The 19,893-nt window shown below is 41.0% G+C and overlaps 1 protein-coding gene across 1 annotated transcript; it reads right to left on the reverse strand.

Annotated features, from left to right (window-relative positions):
* Window positions 1–473: 473 nt before the first annotated feature.
* Window positions 474–19,742, reverse strand: si:ch73-364h19.1. Its single transcript, XM_041778059.1, has 5 exons — window positions 19,470–19,742; window positions 17,153–17,265; window positions 7,727–7,819; window positions 6,073–6,234; window positions 474–2,479 (listed from the first exon to the last, which is right to left on the reverse strand). The coding sequence occupies exons 1-5, from the start codon at window positions 19,636–19,638 to the stop codon at window positions 2,312–2,314; spliced, it is 705 nt and encodes a 234-aa protein (XP_041633993.1). The 5' UTR covers window positions 19,639–19,742; the 3' UTR covers window positions 474–2,311.
* Window positions 19,743–19,893: the final 151 nt, after the last annotated feature.

Below are 19,893 nucleotides of genomic sequence, written 5' to 3' on the forward strand. Positions count from 1 at the left end.
TAAAGGTCACATATTATGCAAAATTCACTTCTTCAGGATCTTCTAACACAAATATGTTCCCCTGGTCCAAAATCCCCCCAAGAATCAGAAATATCTGATCCTCCCCCTTTCTCCAGCTTTCAGAAAATGTGTGCTGAAAAAAGCAGTTTTCAGATTTTCCCCTCATGATGTCATCTGGGGAGTTAGCCCCGCCCCCCGCTTGGAAGAAAGTTCTGCCCTCTTCTCCATCAGGAGAACCAAATCCATTGAGCAACATCCATTTTCTGAGAGGGGAGTGGTCAGGGGCGGAGTCAGACAGCTCATTAACATTTAAAGCCACAGAAACAGAAACAGCTGGTTCTGAGTTTTAGACATGCAGAAATCAATACTGGAGTGTTTTTACAGCTACAAACTTCACAGGCATGTTTTGGGGACTCCTGAGACAGATATAAACTTGTCTTAAAGGGTAAAATATGTGACCTTTAATATTATAATAAACAATATACCCAGACTGTACAATTTTTAATCCACTGTGTTCACATGGGTAAATGATAAAAAGTAGTTTTTTAATAAATACAAAAATCAAAGATCAGGACAAACATTTTGAAGTAAACATAACAGGTGAAAGCAGAAAAAAAATACAGAAACAACAAAAATTCAAAGTTTTTTCATCCCTCTCAGTTTAACAAACTTTTAGAGAAAACATTCCAGTGTTTGAGGCCAAGCTTTATAAAAACATTCAGTACAAAAATAAACCATAATGTGGTATTATACCTCTATTAAAGGCCTCTATCTCAGCTAGAGCGCTGCCTCCTCAGCAGTAAGTGTTACTAGACAAGGAGGTTTCTAAGTCACATGAATGAAAGACTTGAGAAACCAGTAAAGTCAGACCAGTACTAAAATTTACATGATTTAAAGATTCAAAGTCAATGCTTATAGACATGGAAATACAAATACAGATAAACCATGGACTGGAAAGAAAATGGACCAGAAAACACCAAAATGTAGACGCTGCCACCGAGGAGAGAAAGACAGACTGTTTTAATTTTTCCCTTTCATTATCGGCTTTTGGCACTTTAATGGTTTTGGATTATTTTATGCACCGCTTAAATAAAAGGGCCAATTTCACATGAACTATATCTGACCATAAATGTAGAAATAGTTCTCTTCAGTGTTAACACTGACTATGCTTGTATGATAAAGGTTTCCAGGTCAGGTATGGGAGCATATGCCAGTTCACTGGGTCAGCCTTGGTCCTGTACTGCTCTGGCCTCCTCATGGCCATCCTCCTGGCCCCTTCCAGGTCCAAGCTCCATCTCTCCAGGTGTCCTCCCAGCTGACCCCTCCATGATGCACGCCTTCGGCATCTGGACCGGCACACTGGGTCCTGGGCCCCACGTACATGTAGAGCAGGCCTCACAAGAGTATAGTAAGACCAGAATTACCAAGGACGGAAAGACTCATCTGCATGCTCAGATAGTGGGAAAACCACACTATTGCTGCCATGCATGAGTCCAAGTCTGCAGCTAAACTCAGCCTCAGGAGGATCAGTGGATCACGCTGCAAGGGTAGGTGAACTGCTCTCCCCATTCACAAACCTCCTGGAGGACCCGGCCTCCACATCTAAAGGTTTAGAGTATTTTTAGATTCTAATCATGAAAAGCTGAATTGTTCCTGTATTTTCTTATTGACAGGTGAGTTTTGGCTGCAGTCTTCCTTTACAGAGATGGCTGATTTTCAAACAAACAAAAAAAGACTAAATGAAAATATTCTACATCGTTAGCTGCTCTTTTAGCAGACCACCGTCTGCATGCTGTGACATTTAGCTTCATGAACTCGAGATGGTGATGGAACAATTAAAAACTACACTGTACCTCAATCAAAAAGCATTGTTTTTGTGCATTACAGTCTGTAAAAAAGTTTACAATCAGTGCATGTCAATGGACATATATGCAAATATTTACATTTCAGTGATCGGCCAATACTATCAGACTGACTGAGCTTTAAGAGCTCAAACACAAGCACTCATCCAGAGAACAGCCAACAGAGAGATGCTGAGTTTTCTTTTTGGTTTCAGTGTTTTCCTTTAGATGTGCCTGCCACCCCAGTAAAGTTCAGAATCATCTCCGTTATTCTAGAGAAGTTTTTAACATTCAGACGTGTCCGGCCCTTTCCTTGAGGCGGTTCTGCTCCTCTTTGGTTTCTCCACAATCAGCTGTCTCTAAAATTAACCCTTTTCTTCTTGAGGTATCTGAATCCACTCATGAAGGATCCACTCAGCAGTGTCCCTTTAAAGTTTATTTCACATTCACGGGACGGTCCTTGATGAGCGTCACACGGGTGGAGCGCTGCTGTTAGCCTCAGGGCTAACCTGCTGAGGAGCGTCCAGTCCGGGGTTGGCGTAGAAACCCGGAGGAGACGAGAGGTCTGGACCGGAGGAGAGGATGTTGTACGGCAGGTCCACGGACTGACGGATGGTTTCCTCGTATGTCGGAGGAGGCTGCAGAGGAAAAACACGGATTATTAATACAGAGTCTGGAAAAACACTCAGAATAATCATGGTCATGATTATTGCCGATTCCAGCAAAAACAAAACTCTCAAAGCATGCACAAAATGTAAACGCATCCCAAGCTATGCTGCAGAAGAACTATTACTATAGATCTGCTGAGATGTCTGGACATTCATGATCCTTTTCTTTGCAAAAAAATAAAATCTCTGAGTCACTAACACCCACATGGGAATTTTAAAGGTATTTTTGTAAATGTTTGGGAATTTGATTTGAGTTTTTTTGGGGGGACGATATCCTTTCAAATTTATACGATATTTTCACCAAAATGTAAGGGAATTTGATTGGAATTTTGGGAAATGCATTTGGTTTTTTTTGTTGATTTTTTTCACAGTTTAACTGGGAATGGAATCTAAAATTCCATAGCAATTTCAGGGAATACTGGCAGGAATTTGCTTTGAAATTTTAAGGAATTTTCATGTTATTAGTTTTTGGGGATATTTGGGGTGGTGGGGTGGTCTTTTACAGTTTGTAAGAATTTAATGGAAATTTCAGAACATTTTGGGGGAATTTGAATGAAAATTTTAGACATCTTCACTGGATATTTTGGGGACTGTGGTATTCTCATGGAAATTTGGGAAATTTATTGATTTTAAATTTTACGGGGAATTAAGAACTTTCAAGGTTACTCAGGGAACAACCAGGGAATTTGTTCTGGGCACTTTCATAGACATTTTGGATATGTATTTGGACTTTTAAAAATTAGACTGGGGTTTATTTGGGTAAATTTGAAGGTATTTCTATGAGAATTTAAAAAAACTGTTTTGTTATTGTTTGGGAATTTGGAGATTTAACCAGAATTTGACATTTTCAGGGAACTTGCCTGGATGTTTGGGGATGTTTTTAATCATATTGATGGAATTTTGGGAAATGCATTTAAAACTTTTTGGGGAATTTTCTTGAAAATGTTTCAGTAATTTACATAAAAATATTTTTTAACTGTTAAAGTTTGGCTGTCAGGTCTCAGAGGTCAGACCTCCTCAAGTCAAGCATCTGTCCCCTAAATTCATTCAGACCTTGCTTGTATTGACATTACTAATGAATCTATAATCTCTCTGATCACATGGGGCTGCTTCATGCTCTCTCACTGACTCTCTTATCTTTTAATTGCTCCGGGACCCTGAGGCGACAACCCTCCAACCCTGGCCTCTGGTTTTTACGGCCTCAGGATGCGGGTCGGCCAGCCTAAATTAAGAGGCCATCATCTGGACTCCTCTCGGTCGGGGGAGGGGAACCTCCCCGCGGTTAGAGATGTGCTGATTTGAAAGTGTGTGTCGTTTCTTTGTGTGTGTGAGCGAGCGGGGCAGTTGTGCTAGGGAGTGTTTAAGTAAGGAGAAAAATGCGGAGGAGGTCAAAGGAGAAAAAAAGAGAGCGGCGTTCTCTGTTTGCCTTCAGGATGCAGCTTTAATCACGTCTGATGCCGTTTTCTCATTACCTTGTTTGTTCGAGCGTTGTGAGAGTCAAACAGCTCAGCCAAAGATCAACACGGTGAAATCTTAGCGCTCCGCCGTGGGCTGATAGAGCTTTGTGTTTACTGCTGTCTTATCTCTGCAGCAGCTCCTGTTACAATATTCTATGACAGCCTGTCATAATAGACAGAACCGCCTTATTATCATCTCTATTCAGAGAGAAACCAACCACACGGGGCCTTCGCCGTGAGACGAGGTGATGATATTTACTCTAGTCTAGTTACATCACTCCAGCTTCATCCATCAGCGTCCTCTCCCGCCTCTTCACCTCCTGCTGAATCAGGTCACAGATAATCTGACAGAAGCTCTTCTCACGCCTGCCTTCACACGTACTGCACAGAAAACTTTCCCCAAACTTCCACCGTGAGCGGCATGTGTGAAAGCACACAGATAAATATTCAAACCTGTCTTTAGCCAGACATTTTCCAAGTAAAACTTCAACAGGAAATTCCAGGTAAATCCGGATCTCAGTGGGAAATAACGGAAAATTCAACAAGACTGGGTGGAGGTGATGATATCTATACCACTTGTGATTTGATTTGTAATAAAGTTTGTGCTCTCTGGTGTCTTCTCTGCCAGATCTCTTATTGGTTCTGTAAAAACATATAATACATCCAGCGGTAAAGCAACAGTAGGACTGTGGTCAGGTGAGCAGAGGCGCCCGCGGAAGGACGTCAAGTCTCTCGTCTCCTTGGTCCTTTCTGTTATATGAGCGAGAAATAGTTTCTGACCATCTTAAGGACTGATTGATGACCCGATAGAGCAGGGGTTCTCAACCTTTTTAGACCGCGACCCCAAAATAAAGGTGCCAGAGACCAGGAACCCCCACGGTATCTGAAGGAGGTTGAACAGCCATGAACATTCAAGAATAGTCATGGACAGACAAGGGGGAAAAAACGGGAGAGCTTTCTGGGGCCCAGCCAAACTGGGGGCCAGCAAAATCCTGGTCTATTGTAAAGTTAAGCTGTGGTATATGCTTATAATAGAAATAAATATCTTTTTAATTCATTTGTGTGGTAGTGGCCCTCTTAAAAATATATCATTATCAAATATCAAATATATAATATCAAATATCATTTTGATAAAAACAGAATTAAAATATGTTAAAAATAGCTAAAATAGGTTAAGAATGGAAAAAATAGAGGAAAAAGTGGTGAAATTGGATTGTAAAAATATCAGAAATGAGTAAGAAGTCCCAAAAATTTGATAAAAGTGTAAAAAATAACCAAAAAATATAGCAAAAATGGGTTAAAGCGGCAAAAACTGAAATATTAAGTGGTAAAAGAGGATTAAAAAGTGGCTGAAATGGCGGTAAAGTGCCAAAAGTAGGCAGAAATTTGGTGAATGGGATGAAAAATTGATACAAATGGGCAAAAACGGGTTAAATTGGCAAAAATGGGTGTTTCAAATTGTGAAATGAGGCGTGAGAAGTGGTAAAGAGGGGTTAATAGCGGCAATAATGGGCCAACAGAGCCAACACTAGGCTCAGAGTGTTAAGATTTGGTTTAGAAATGGAAAAACAGGCAGAAAAAAAGTGGTGGAAAGGGTTTAAAAATTGACAAAAAATGGGTTTTAAGTGGCAAAAATGTGACAAAATTGGTCTAAAGTGTCAACAGTGTAATTTTAAAAGTATTTGTCCAATGGGGTCCCGACCACAACGTTGAGAACCCCTGCTCTAGAGGGTCTAGACCCTTACTTTGGGAAACTCTGGCTTAGAAGAGACTGTTCTGGATTTCATTCAGACCCTGGAGGGGTTTTAAACATCTGATGACATAAAACAGGAACAGACTGTTAACCCACTGTCAGCATCACAGGACTCAACTAGATCTACTAGTTCAATGAATCAGTCTGGTTAAAACAGAGGGATTCACCCTTTACTTCAGTAGAACCTCTACTTGTAGGGAGACGGTCTCTGCTTTTCCATACTGCTTTCAGGACAGCTGAAAAGCATCATTGTCTGTCCTCCCTCTCTTACCAGCACCACCAGAATCCTCTCCCTGTCCGATCTCTGCGACTGTATCTGCAGCCACACAGCCCTAACCTCCATCTCTGCTCACCTCGCTCACAATGGGTCCATTGAGGCCGAAGCGGTCTGCGATCATCATGTGGATCTGCCTCTGGCGGTCCTTTTTTCGGACGCTCTCATAGGACGGGAGCCTCGGCGGGGGACCGGGTAGAGAGTAGCTGGAGGGCAGACCGACGAAGAACAGCTGACCCGCCTGCTGAGACACAGAGGGACACTTAGGAGGGACAGAAACAGGAGAGGGATTGGGGGCAGGATAATGGTCCAAATACACCACTGGGACAAAGGGGGGGGGGTTCATCTGAGTTAATCTGGGCTTTCTTACATCCTCTATCCTCAACATGTTTCCCCTCAAACAGATGAAATGATGAGAGAGGAAAACCAGGGTTCAGGAGGAGCTGAGGGAAGTCTACAAATGCCTCTAAATGCCACATCATTCTGATTCAAGCATTAACCCTGGTAGATAAGCTCCAAACTCCTATATTTAAGTTTCTAACCAAAGTCTTTCCTTTTGTCTTTATTTTCTATCTCTGTAATGAAAATCCAGTCGCAGCAAATGTGTCTCAGTGATTGTAGCATAAAGACACCTGTGTCTGGAAGGTCCAGCCACTGGTTCATCAGTATTAATGGCTACCATTACACCATGAAGGCAATAGAACACTCCAAGCAACTCAGAGAAAAGGTTACTGAGAAGTATAAGTCAGGGGATGAGACAAAAGCATTTCTAAGGCTCTGAAATGAAGGAATATGTCACATGTGTAAATCTGCCTAGATCAGACCGTCCTCACAAACTGAGTGGGCGTGCAAGAAGGAGACTAGTGAGAGAGGACACCAAGACACCTATGACTACTCTGAAGGAGTTCCAAGCTTCAGCAGCTGAGATGGAGAGACTCTGCAGACAACAACTGTTGGCCGGGTTCTTCACCAGTCAGAGCTTTATGGGAGAGTGGCAAAGAGAAAGACACTGTTGAAGAAAACTCAGATTCAATCTGGACTAGAGTTCGCCAGAAGGACTGTGGGAGACTCCATGGTCAAGAGGAAGAAAGTTCTTTGGTCTGATGAGACCAGAATGGAGCTTTGAGACCATCAGACAAGACGCCAAACACTGACATCACCACAAACACACCATCCCCACTGTGGAGCACGCTGGTGGCAGCATCGTACTGTGGGGATGCTTCTCAGCAGCATCATGCTGTGGGGATGCTTCTCAGCAATCCTGGAAGGAAAATCTTATTTTTAAAATATTTTCTTTATTAAAAACCTAGATTATATCGACCACGGTTGATTTATAAGATCAATAAAAAGGTTAAACAACCAAGGGGATGAATACTTTTTATAGTCACTGTATAAATCTGCCATACTGTCTTAAATTGCCCAAATAAAGTGTTGTGTTAAAAAATCTTCTTTACGGTTTTACAGGTGACAATAACGAACATGCCACCTTAATTAACAGACATCTCTCCAGTCTGATTCTACAGGAAGAAGGATTTTCTTTTGGTAGTTTCAGCTCCTCTGTCTCTGTGTTTCTCTCTTAGAAGTCATCTTCTTAAAGTTAAGACACTAAAACAAGAAACAAATAGGAGACAAGTTTGCATAACAAACCGCAGCCTTTGTTTTTTTGTGCTGCAGTGATGAAAGAGGAGACCTGAAACATGAGCCCAGAGCATCCCGTCAGTGTTTTCTCTCACCTGGCCGGGGCTGTCGTTGATGATGTGCGTCTGATCCAGACACGCTGACCCCACCAGAGTCTGTCTGCTGCTGTGGTACTGAGGAGGAGTGTCCTGTGGAAAAAAGACAGCGTCACATGTTTGCCTCACTTTGGTTATAAATTAAACCTTCTCTTTTACAGCCTCTTTATATTTAACTTCCACGCTGGGGGTCCTTGTTGCTACAATTAGTCAGAATCCACTCACTTCAGCCCAACTGAGCGATTTTCATGCCTTGTTTCATCACTGTAGAAGCCGCCTGTTCCAGCAGTACCATAAATTACCCGATCAATAAGAGCAACACCCTGTGATGTCCGAGCCCCCTCCCCGTCCCACCCCTCTGACACAGAGCTGTCACTGTTTCACTGTATGAGCCGCAGGAATCCGTTAAAAGAAAGGCTGCCAGTAAAGAAGGTAATTGCCTGGGGGTCTAAATGAGTGTCTTTTGTGTGGAGGACAATGTGCTGTCCTACTGTGTCAATGGGGTCGCCATGGTAACACGCCACACCGTGTGGTCTGTGTGTGGCTGCAGCAGGTAGCTCCTAACGAGCACCCGGTAACAACACAACAAAGACACCAAAGCAACAACACAGAGCTGCTCTGGTGTCTCAGGTTTACATCCAACATCAGGAGCAGCTACAACAACTTTCATTCTTTAAACTACGCAATCATGAAAACAAAACCAAGAGTTCAGAAGATTTCAACGTTGCATTGTTCCTAACAGGAGCGTAGCGAGGGATTCAGGGCCCCTAGAAAGAATATTACACAGGGTCCCCCTGAGCCGGCTAGCCAAGCAACAAATGCTGCATCATTTTTACAAATATATATGCATTTTCATGTATTTTTTAACTATAATGTCTCAATTTATGGGCATTTTTTTTACCATTGGTAAATTAAATTTACTTGCATTATTTTGCAGTGCTGGACCACGCTATCTGGACATTTTTAAGAGAGGGGCCCCCAGAATTGACCATATTTTAGTCTATTTGATACAAATTTCAGTCTGTTGACCAATTCACTTAGTCACTTTGGATACAATAATGACTCGAATTATTAAGAAAAATTAAATAAAAACACACTTTTCATTGTAGGCATATGGAAGCCCATTTCTGCCACTTAAAAAAGAAAAACGTGGAAGTGAGGAAAAAAAAAAGAGAAATCCAAAGTCATATTTATAAGATTAAAATTTAAAATTATGAGATAAAAAATCATAATCAAAGAAGAGTCAGTTATAACATCATAATTTTGACTTCTTAATTCATAAGTCTGACTTTTTATGTCATTATTACTTTTTCCCTCTAATTCTGACTTTTTAACTCATAATTCTAATTTTTAACTCATAAGTCTGACTTTTATCTCATAATTCTGACTTTTATCTCATAATTCTGACTTTTAACTCATAATTCTGACTTTCTAACTCATAAGTGTGATTTTTTTATATCATAATGCTGACTTTTATCTCATAATCATGACTTTTCTTATCTTATAATTATGACCTTTTATTCAATAATTATGACTTAGAATTTTTTTTCAAGAATTGCTGTACTTTCACATTTTTTTCTTTTTATTTTGACCCAAATGGGCTTCCATACAGACATCTCAAGGGCCCCTCCCCTGTGGGCCCAGGGAATCAGTACCTTTCCCCCATGTTACGCCAATGGTTCCTGAAATCATGCAAACATTTTAGTGTAGTTTAGACAGCGTGCGTTATTTGTCATTCTTTTTTATTAAGAGCAAACAGCTGCCAAGTATTTTGTGTCTGAAACCTTTATTTTATCATCAAGCTACCAGGTATGGAGACATTTTTACCAGAGCTATGTAAGCGTTGTGTTTATTGATCATATCTGGAGCAGGCGCAGTTCAAACACGTGTGTATGAAGTTTCATGCTGTTGTCGTGTCAGTGGAGGAAATAAACAGAGGCGTTGGCTCCTGGCCCTCCTAGAGTATAAGTCGTTTGTTTTTGTGCTCAAAAGAGTGAAATTCAAACCCATAGACCTGGTTGTTCATGTTGTTGCAGGTTATCACTGTGGTATCAGCTGGATGGCACCCTGAAGTCTAGGACAAATTTCCCACAGGGAAAAAACAAATTGTATCATATTGCTTCATACTTTACTGTCCTGTATCGTACCATTCCTTACCGTATCACATATCATATCATCTATCATACTGTAGCATTAACACACAAACAATCAAACAGGGGCATAAGTTTTCCCTCCACTCTCCTGATTCAGCGATGACACAGAAGACCTCACTCCAACTTCTCCTGAGTTACCCCGCACCCGTAGAGCCTCTTCATCTAGCCTGAGATCAGCGAAACGTTCACCTCACAATACCCAGCAGCCTGTGTGCAATCCTCACAGCTTCACAATCACAGCAGCACACCTGCAGCCAGACACACCTGAGCCCCGCCCCCACTACAGTTCTGCAGCTGCCCTGCCTTACAATGTCATAATGTACCCTTTCATATTATATCATATTATATCATATTAGATCATGTTATATCTTACTACACTGCATTGTACTGTATGGCACTATATCACATCGCACCATAGAGCATTGCATTATATCAGTGATCATCAACTGGCAGCCCAGGGGCCAAATCAGGCCACCCAATTCTGTCCCATCTGGCCCCCAGACCCATGATCAAATTTAAAATATGAGCAGAGGAAAAATTCTAGAGAAAAATGCTGGGGTATTTTGGGAACATTTATTTTTTAAATAAACAATTTAATCAGGAATGACTATGTTTATTCCATTTATAAGAAATCCACCTGTAAGTCACTGTTAGCAAACATACTGTATGTTAAACACATATTTATTAGTTCATTCTTGTTTAAAAAAAAGTGCCCTTAAAGGCTTTATAGAGTGAAATGAGAACAAACTCCAGAATGCTAGAAATGCAACACTGAACAAGGTACATTAACTCATACATTATTATGGAGCTGCCCTAAGGTACAGGACTTCTGATTACAGCCACAGAAATCTAGTGTATATGAAGTACAACACTGAGCTAAAATATCTCAGTCGCCCCCTTGTGGCAGCCGTGATATATACACAAAAATATGTTAATTTGATGATTTTAAAAATGTCTTTATTTAATTAAAAGTTTGGCCCCAAAAGTGTCCGTTTAGAAAAAAGCTGGCCCTGGTACAAATGTAGTTGATGACCTCTGCATTATAGCATACTGCATCATATTTTATTACTGCTACACAGGTGACATATCTATGCAACTTATAAAGTTTTGTAGTAACTTTGTCTGCAGTTTTTGGTCATAGAAACAGGAAACACCAGATATTTGAGGGCCTTGGACTTATATTTTTGATGCTGATAATGTTGGACATGGATATGGATCAAATTTTACAAAACAGGTATTTTGACAACCATCGTTAGAAAATCTTGAAAAGAGGAGATCTCCTCAAGGCAAGCTCTGGATCGAAACATTGATTTCTGTACTCAAAAATCCATGAAAATTTTAGATTCATAGTAAAATAATTGTGTTGATGACGCTGCCCTTGTTCACAAGCATCTTAATGCATCTTCCTTCTTAACATGGTGATATTTGTGATATCAGATGTTTAAAAACAACAGAATCTCTGATTTCAATTGTTGATAGTACTGGAAAACACCAGAGCAGATCCTCAGTCAAAATTAAAACAAGCGACAGAGAGCTTCATCTAATACAAAGAGTTTTGCTGACAGCGTGCAGGAGTTTCCAGCATTTTTTGTGCTTTAAAGGGTCAGATTTGGTTGCCCTGAGTTTCTATTTTTGTTGTTGTGTCACCAAACAAGTACAAACGGGAGATTTCCTTCCAGTAAGCTTTAAAAGAAAAGTGGGATTCAGGACAGTGTTTGCTACTTTTCAGTACCAGTGCTTTAAAAAAATGCAATCTCTAATTTTACAGATCATTAACATCAAAACGTACGTGTGCTTTAAGAAAAACTGCAGATCTTTAGTCATATTCAAACCTGAAGTTGAAATGACCAAAACATTTCCATGCATTTGTGCAGTTTATGGTTTTTGTCTCTGTGCATCGGCCAAATCTAATTTACTTTGCGTTGAAACATAACTGTGGTGTGCAGGATTTTCATGCAACACTCTTTATTGTTTGAGGTTTTGCTGAGGTTTAAAATTTTAGAGGAAATTTTGAAATGAGAAAATATAATTATATCAGATTTGTGGTTTTCCCAGGCGGCTTAAACAATGACATCACTCTCCCTCAGAGTGACGCACTCCGTTGACCTTTGCCACGACATTCACATCATTTGAGACGGAGAGAGACGAGCCCAAAAAGGTGAAGCCAAAGGTCACGTTCCCTCCCTCGTTTGTACTTTTAAGAGTCAAACAGAAAAGTGGCGAAGGAAAGAGGAATAAAAAGGAGACTTGTCCTTTTGTCTCAGCCAGTGTGAAAAAGCACAACCGTGTAAAATCAGTGTTGAAGTCGGGGGAGGACCCCGGCGGCAGCGTGTCTTTTTTTCACCTCTGCAGCCAAAAGGAGGTCCATTGTCTCCGTTGTGTCCCCAACACCCACTGAGGGGTCTGCCCCCCATTCAGGATGCAAAGTGAAGCAGGGAGAGGTATGTGACGATGAAGTTAAAGACATGAGCACACTGACGGAGTGAGAAACGACTGACCTCCTCTTCTGTCTCACTATCTCAGTGTATAGAATCTCATTAACGTCACAAACATGAGAAATAGGTCTCCTTTTTCTAGAAAACTAAATGTTTGGATGCATGTTCAGGCTATCTGGTCTCAGCACCTCTGCCCACCATCCTCTCTTACTTCCTCTCTAATTGGCCTTTATGCATGAGGACGATAAAAGTATAGGCATGCACAAAGTCTGAGTGACATCCCCCACTTGGAGCAGTCTATTGAGGCAAATCCGTAGTAGTTGTATATGAAAATCCCTGACTCAGACCTCATTCACACATGCACAAAACTCTGGGGAGATTTTCTTGAACTATTTTTGCTGAGCTGCAGGTGTGAACTGACAATGCAAAGCTGATGGACTGGCCAGATTCCACATCAATCATCGGGCACATGCATCGTACAAAGCCTCAAGCTCAGAGAAAGACCGGACCAATCAGCATCATTAGAGGAGGTTTACTTGACGTGACTTTGAACAATGGCGGCTGGTGAGGAGATCGGTGCAGATGCAGCGATAGCAGGTCAGACCTGCAGACATGGACATCTCTTTATCAAGGAAGAGCAGAGAACCACACTGAAAGCTTTAAAAGATGTTTCTGCTCTTTCCTTACCAGCAGAGTTTAGTAACTAACATGCTCTGGTTCAATGTAAAGGAGACATAAAGCTTTTCATCTCTCCCTCCTCTGGGAGGGTCGGACTAACCTGAATCACCGGATTCACTTCCTGTTATGCAGTACAAAGGTAGCCTGCAGCCACAACACAGTATACATAATGTGCAGAACTTTTATGCATCTTTAGGCCAAAAACTGAGGCTACAGTATGGCGTAGTCCGGGTGAGCACGCTGCCTAAGGTCACCATCAGGAGGACTGACAAACTCTGTTCATGCTCAGGATGTCTTTGCATGTTACCAGGGGCATGGGAAAATTATCCATAAAAAATAACAAAGTCGGGGAGCAGGTGGCCTAGTGGTTAAAGGCGCTCCCCATGTATGCGGGCGGCCCGGGTTCGAATCCGGCCTGAGGCCCTTTACTGCATGTCTCTCCCCCACTCTTGACCCTGTTTCCAACTCTATCCACCATCCTCCTCTATCTAATAAAGGCACAAAAATGCCCCCAAAAAATAAATAAATAAATAACAAAGTCATCACCTTTAGGGCGGAGTCAGGGATGGATGTGGCGAGTAAGTACAGCCTAGTGCAGCGGTTCTCAACTAGTTTAACGTCAGGATCCACCGCCACCTCCTTAATGATAAATTATGATCCAAAGTTATGAACATTTTTAATCATAACCAAATGTTTTTAAGGAAAATGTGACAGTTTGGGCTCTGGATCAAACAAAAGAGGTAACAGAACAAAGAAATGGACGCATTTCCTTCAAAATAAAAGCACATCATAGACTTTTTCCACGTTTTTTTCCCAGGCAGTTATCCGGGACCCACTAAAACTGGCTTTGTAACCCACTTTTTAGTCCCGCCATCGAGCTTGACCTTGGCTGCCAAGGTCGCCACATGTAGAGCCTGACTCTGGTCTGGCCCTGCGGTGAATCCTCAGTGTCCTGGACTGGATGTTTAAACAAATGCAAACATCTGAACGGACACATATGTTTGTGTTTGTGCACATAAATGATCTTCTTATGACTTTGTCTTTATAAAGGTGCTAAATTACCTGCTTTTTAATTTGTTTGATTGTCGTTATCTTAGTTTTCCTCCTGATTGTTAATGAGCAAGTTACTATGTGTAATTGACATATTGTTTACCACTTATTTCTAGTTCCCTTTATTTCAGGAGCAAATGTCAGTAAACATGAAAAAAGGAACTTAAGTTTTGTGTGAACATAATTGTCAATGCTATTATTTTTCACTTTAAACACACAAAACTTCAAAACTAAACTAAATAGAATTTTTTTTTCCTATTGTAGGTGTGGGTGACTCTGAGTCAGGTCTGCAGTGAACACAGCGTCAGTCCTGGAGCAGACAGAAGTGAGCTCTGGTTTGTGGTTCAGGTTGTGACTAAGCAGCAGTGAGTCTTATCAGCTGCAGTGCTCATGAACACAGCTGTTAGAGGTCAGTTTGTCCCAGTGAAATGCTCTGTTAGTTCCCCAAACGGGACGGCAGAGTCTGTCCGTTAAACACAGTGGAACAGAGCTTCCTGTCTGCTGACGGCGAGGCTGCGTGGTGTCTCTGCAGCCCGAAGATAACACGCTAACTTCTCCCCCGAGAAAAAGAGTGAGGAAGTGAGGAGAACGGACGACCTCAGAGCGTTTCCTTCTCACCTCGTCCTCCTGCTGCTCCTCACAGTCAAACATGAAGTTATTTATGGGGTCAAAGGTGTTAAAATCAGAGCCAAATCAGGCCAAAGACCTGCGTTCATTAGGCCCATCCAAACCACAATCTGTGCCCCGTTTCCTGCCATATTTGATGATCAAAATCAAAAATCTGCCGAATATTAGAAGTTTGGGACTTCTATTTTCATAGCTGTATCAAACATGCTCCTATCATCATTCTCAAATTGTTGCCACTGTATTTGTTCAATCATTGTGCAGGGGTTTGGCTGCAATTTTGGATCATTAAAAGCAAGAAATTGGCCAATCCTGGGTGTCTGGGACTTTTATTTTTGTTGCTGTGGCGTCAAACATGCTCCTCCTAACTCCCCACAAGCATTGCCAATGTTTTTGCACAATTCAACAATGGGCCAGAGTTTGCCTGCAATTATTGATCAATCAAATCAGGAAATTTACCGATATTGGGTATCTAGGACTTCTACTTTTGATGCCATGGAATCAAACACACACATACCCCCACTTTCACACATGTTGCCAACATTTTGGGCAACTGAGAAAGTATGCAGGAGTTTCCTGCAATTTTTGGTTGATTACATGAAAAAAACTGACCAATGCTGGGTGTCTGGGACTTCTACTTTTGTTGCTGTGGTTTCAGAAACACTCCTCGCTCCACTCTCACACACGTTGCTAACGTGTTTGTGTAGTTTAGAAAATATGCACAAGATTTCCTGCCATTTTTGATCATTTAAACCAGGGGTGTCCAAACTTTTTCCACAAACAGAAATTTGTAAGAAAAGTGGGGCCACTTTTATACATCTCACTTTGATGTTAAAGTTAGTAAAACCTATCTAATGTTGGTGAAGATATGCTCAGTGATTGGCTATGCTTAAATGGCTAGTTGATGGCTGACAAGGCAAATGGGCAATCATTTTAAGGATTTTGGGGAGGTCAATCAGATTTCAGGGGGCCAAAGTCAGCTCTGGAACATCATTGGTGCTGTTATTTGCTGCTGTAATTAGGGCAGGGGTGTCAAACTTAATCACAGAGGGGGCCGGATTCTGGATTAAGGTCTAACATGAGGGCCTGACAGGGTCCACATTTTACCAAACTGTCAACCTCGTTTTTACCAGTAATAACGTATGGGGGGGTGGGGGAATAGAACAGATGATAAATGATTTTAAGATTTAAAAAGTCAAAATGACAAGTTACAAGGCATAAAATCTGAAATAAATAGTCAAAGTTTTTAGTACGAAAGGTCCAAAAGTAAAATTATATGTTAAAATAATGCTTTTAAAAGGCAAATATATAAAAAAGAAAAGTCACAGTCATGTTTTCAAGGCAAAAATATGACTTACAAGTTGAAATGGTGCATCTGAAATGTCAAAATATGAGATAAAAAGTCAAAATATTAAATGTAAAAGTTCTAAATATGAAATAAAAGCCCAAATAATCACTTCATGTCATAATTCTGCAATGCAAAATTGAAAATATGAAATGAAAACACAAACTAATTTCTTTTCACACATTTCTTTTCGTCTAATTATTTTTACTCTTTATTTTTCACATTTTTATGACTTAAGGATATTTGATATCATCATGGTTAGGTTTACATTGGAGGAAAGCTGCAGACCTCGTATTTTTGGGCCAGTTTTAATAAGAATAAGATAAGATCTTGTGGGCTGGGTGTAACTGTACCAAAGGCCAGGTGTGGCCCCCGGGCCTTGAGTTTGACACCCCTGCATTAGGGCGTTATAAATCAAGAAATATCATTTGGTTTTAAACATTTTTCCTTGTCAAAATGTTTGTTTACAGTATTAGCATGGTAGCACTGCCTTGTTTCGAACCTAAGAAGAATAATACAGTGCAGCACCAGATGTAATTTAATCTATAGAATTTTGTGGGGCCAATCAAAAATGGGTCGCGGGCCACATTTGGCCCCAGGGCCATAGTTTGGGCACCCCTGATTTAAATGAACAAATGGAAGACATTTGATATCTTGGGCTTTGGTATAAAACAGATAAAAAATATATTTTTGCTAGAGTCATTTGGTAGTTTATATTCCACTATCGTGACACCTGTTTGCTATCCTTCTGCAGGAAAAAAAAATCAATTATTGCTGATTTTGTTGGATGGAAATGTGATTTTGGTCCACATTTTCCAGCCCTACAGATGAATTTCAGAGATTTAATCACTCTGAGCTGAAGTAGCATCCATATTCTGGTGGAGTTAACTCCGTCTAAATCCATCAGAGCCGCTGTGGAGATCGCAGATATTTCTGCAGGGTGATGAATTCATCTGAGGCTCACAATGATCATATCAAGTTTATTCTGGTCTCTTCCCACAGCCGTGTAAATTGAACGTGACACTTCTTGATGGTGTCTGTCTTTAAGCCTGGGAAAGCTCTGTTTGAGTGTGGGATCAGGACAAACCTCCACAAACCCTGGAGTCTCCTTCCTGTCTCTGTTTTATTTTGAAGGGCTTACCATATCTCCACACGGCCTCTGGCAGGAGCAGATCTTGCAGCACTTTCGTGGATCTTTGCGGTAAATGCAGACCAGCAGCATCACAAGGAACAAGAGGAAGAGCAGAAAGGAAACTGCAGGACAGAGAGGAAACGTTGTAATCACAGTTTAAACAGACGCTTTTATCAAGAGTTTGGCTCTGTCCTAACTGCTCCATTAACTATGAAATATTACACACAAACTGTATGAGTTTAATAGAGATAGTAGGGACAGATTCTTCTGAAACATAGAAGAAATATAAGAGCTAACACAACAACGCTTTACGGAAGAAAAACAGTGTTAAATGCATCCAAACACTCTAAGCACATATAAGAGTATCTACAGTCATAGTGTGACTACACTGCCCTAGAATATGAGCACCAGGAGAAAATGGGTTTATTCACCAGAATGTCTGACTCCAGCACATCAGGGGGCGATATGATCTTTATTTTTAGTATGAATACAACACGTTATCCCTCTAGCTTACAGTGGGATCTAAAAACAACAGAGTATGATGTTATTAGAGCTGTCAGCTGCTGGCATGTCAATCCAGGATCGTTCTCTACCAGTGGAGCCAGCTGGTAAATCAAACTTTTGTTGAAGCTGGTCAGGAGAGCAGAATCATCTTTTGTTTGTAGCTCAGGGTAAAGTAGGAAGATGACAAAGTGGCCTCTGCTACTACGCCTTCATGCTGTTTGACTCCCAGGTCGACGTTGGGTTCAGGTTCTGTGGAGCATGCTCAGAAAAATTCAACCTGACGGGATTCTAATGGGACACACATGCATTTTAAAAAACTGAGCATATGACCTTAGTCCGGGCTGGTCATGGAGTCAAACACCGCCATATAATCGAGATCAGCTGATCTCACTCAAACCCTCATCAGCTGACACCCAGCTGATTCCTTCTAAGCACGCTACTGGCTAATGGCACCCATATTTAAAGTGCTCTAACCTGGCTCCGCCTTGCTGCTCGCTCTGTAAGCCACTATTACATCTCTCCTCCACCCCAGCTCCTCCTTTATTCTGCTTTATCAGTGTCAGTCTGCTGTCTCTGGTCCTGCTCTGGGTCTGAACTCCATAATTTAAACACACACAGTTCCTATACATCTGTACGGGCCATGAATCACTTTGGCAACCTCTCAGTCACCAGTTATTTAAAACATCTTTGTATTTCAGTGTTTATTGAACAGCACCAAGAAAGTCATAACTCCAGGTACACGGTGTATGATCCTATTTTTAAAAAGGCTCTGTGTGAAATCAGACACCTTCTCCTTTAAAATCCCTGCTATCACAGAAAGGAAAGACATTACTGTGCAGCTCTACTTGAAACAATCTTTCATTTCTTTTCCACATGCATATTTCACGTCTTTGTTTCTATTTCGGTCTGTTTTTGTCTCCTTTACATGAAAATTCATTATAGAAAGCTCTTTTCTCTCCGTTTATGATTCAATTCCTTTAAAAAAAACAGTGGTTATAAATTGTAATTGCACTTAAAGGGACATTTCACGTTGTTTAATGAAAGTTTTCCTACACTCAAGAAAAAATTGTGATGTTCACAGGTTGTTTACTTGAGCTGCAAAAACGTGCTTGACTGCTTGTTACCAGCTGAGGCACTTTTAAAAGGATCTTCTTTTTTTGAATATCTTTAAAATAAAACACGCACAAGTTTAAATATCCAGTTATGAGTAGCACAGTGCTTTACGGAGTCTAAAACAGAATATTCACAACATTAGGAGCTTTACAGGACTGCACTTTAGTACAATAACAAGAAAAATATTAAAATATGAGAAAAAAGAAATAAAGAAAATGACTTTAAGAACTTTAAAACAGAATAAATCAATCTCTCCAGTGCTATAATGCTTAAAAATTCATATTTTCTCTTCTTTCCTCTTCTGCCTGCCTGTCAGAAACAGTGACAGGCTAGTTAAATATATTACAGTCATTAATAAATGTAATTATGGTCTCAAGCTCTGAATGTAAACTGATGGAGCTATCTTCTGTCTGCACATGGTGAACATTAAATAATAAGAATCATCCTCAGAAAACTTCTCCTCCAAAACAGAAGTTTTATTTCCTTAGACACACAGTTTAAACTCAGTGTCTTTTTATCCTCGGATATAAAGTTAAAAACAGTCTTTTCATTCTCAGATTAAAAAGTTAAAAAGTCTTTCTGTGCTCAGAAATAAAGATATAAAGTTAAAACAGTCCTGTAATTATTCAGAAATAAAGTTATAAACTTAAGCAAAGTTACAAAGTTAAGTAAAGATATTAAGTGTTGTTAACGGTGACTGGTTACTCACAGAAGCCGACCACCACAGCGATGTCGTCGGGGGTCAGATGAGAGGAGGACTCGGTGGGACTCGGACTCGTGGACATGTCCTCCTCCTCCTCCTCGGTGTAAACGGTGAAGGTTCCGTTCAGAGCCCCTCCTGAGCTCCTCAGGCTCAGCACGGCTCCTCTCATCGTCATTGACGGTAATATTCACGGTTAAATTCACGGTTGTATTTCAGGGTCCTGCTCTGGAGCTTCTCCTCATCGTCTCCGCTCTCCACGGACACGGAGGGTGACTCTGACCGTCCTCGCGCTCCTGCAGCTCGGTAATAACCCCCATAAGTAAACAGAGCGCGTGAGAGCAGGGGGCGGGGGGAGCGGACGTCCTCCTCTTACCGCGTGACGTCGCTCTTGGTCCACGGCAGGGTTCGGGACCTGGATCAGACCTGAAAC

This window comes from Cheilinus undulatus, linkage group 21 (assembly GCF_018320785.1).
Source record: "Cheilinus undulatus linkage group 21, ASM1832078v1, whole genome shotgun sequence".
NCBI lineage: Eukaryota > Metazoa > Chordata > Actinopteri > Labriformes > Labridae > Cheilinus > Cheilinus undulatus.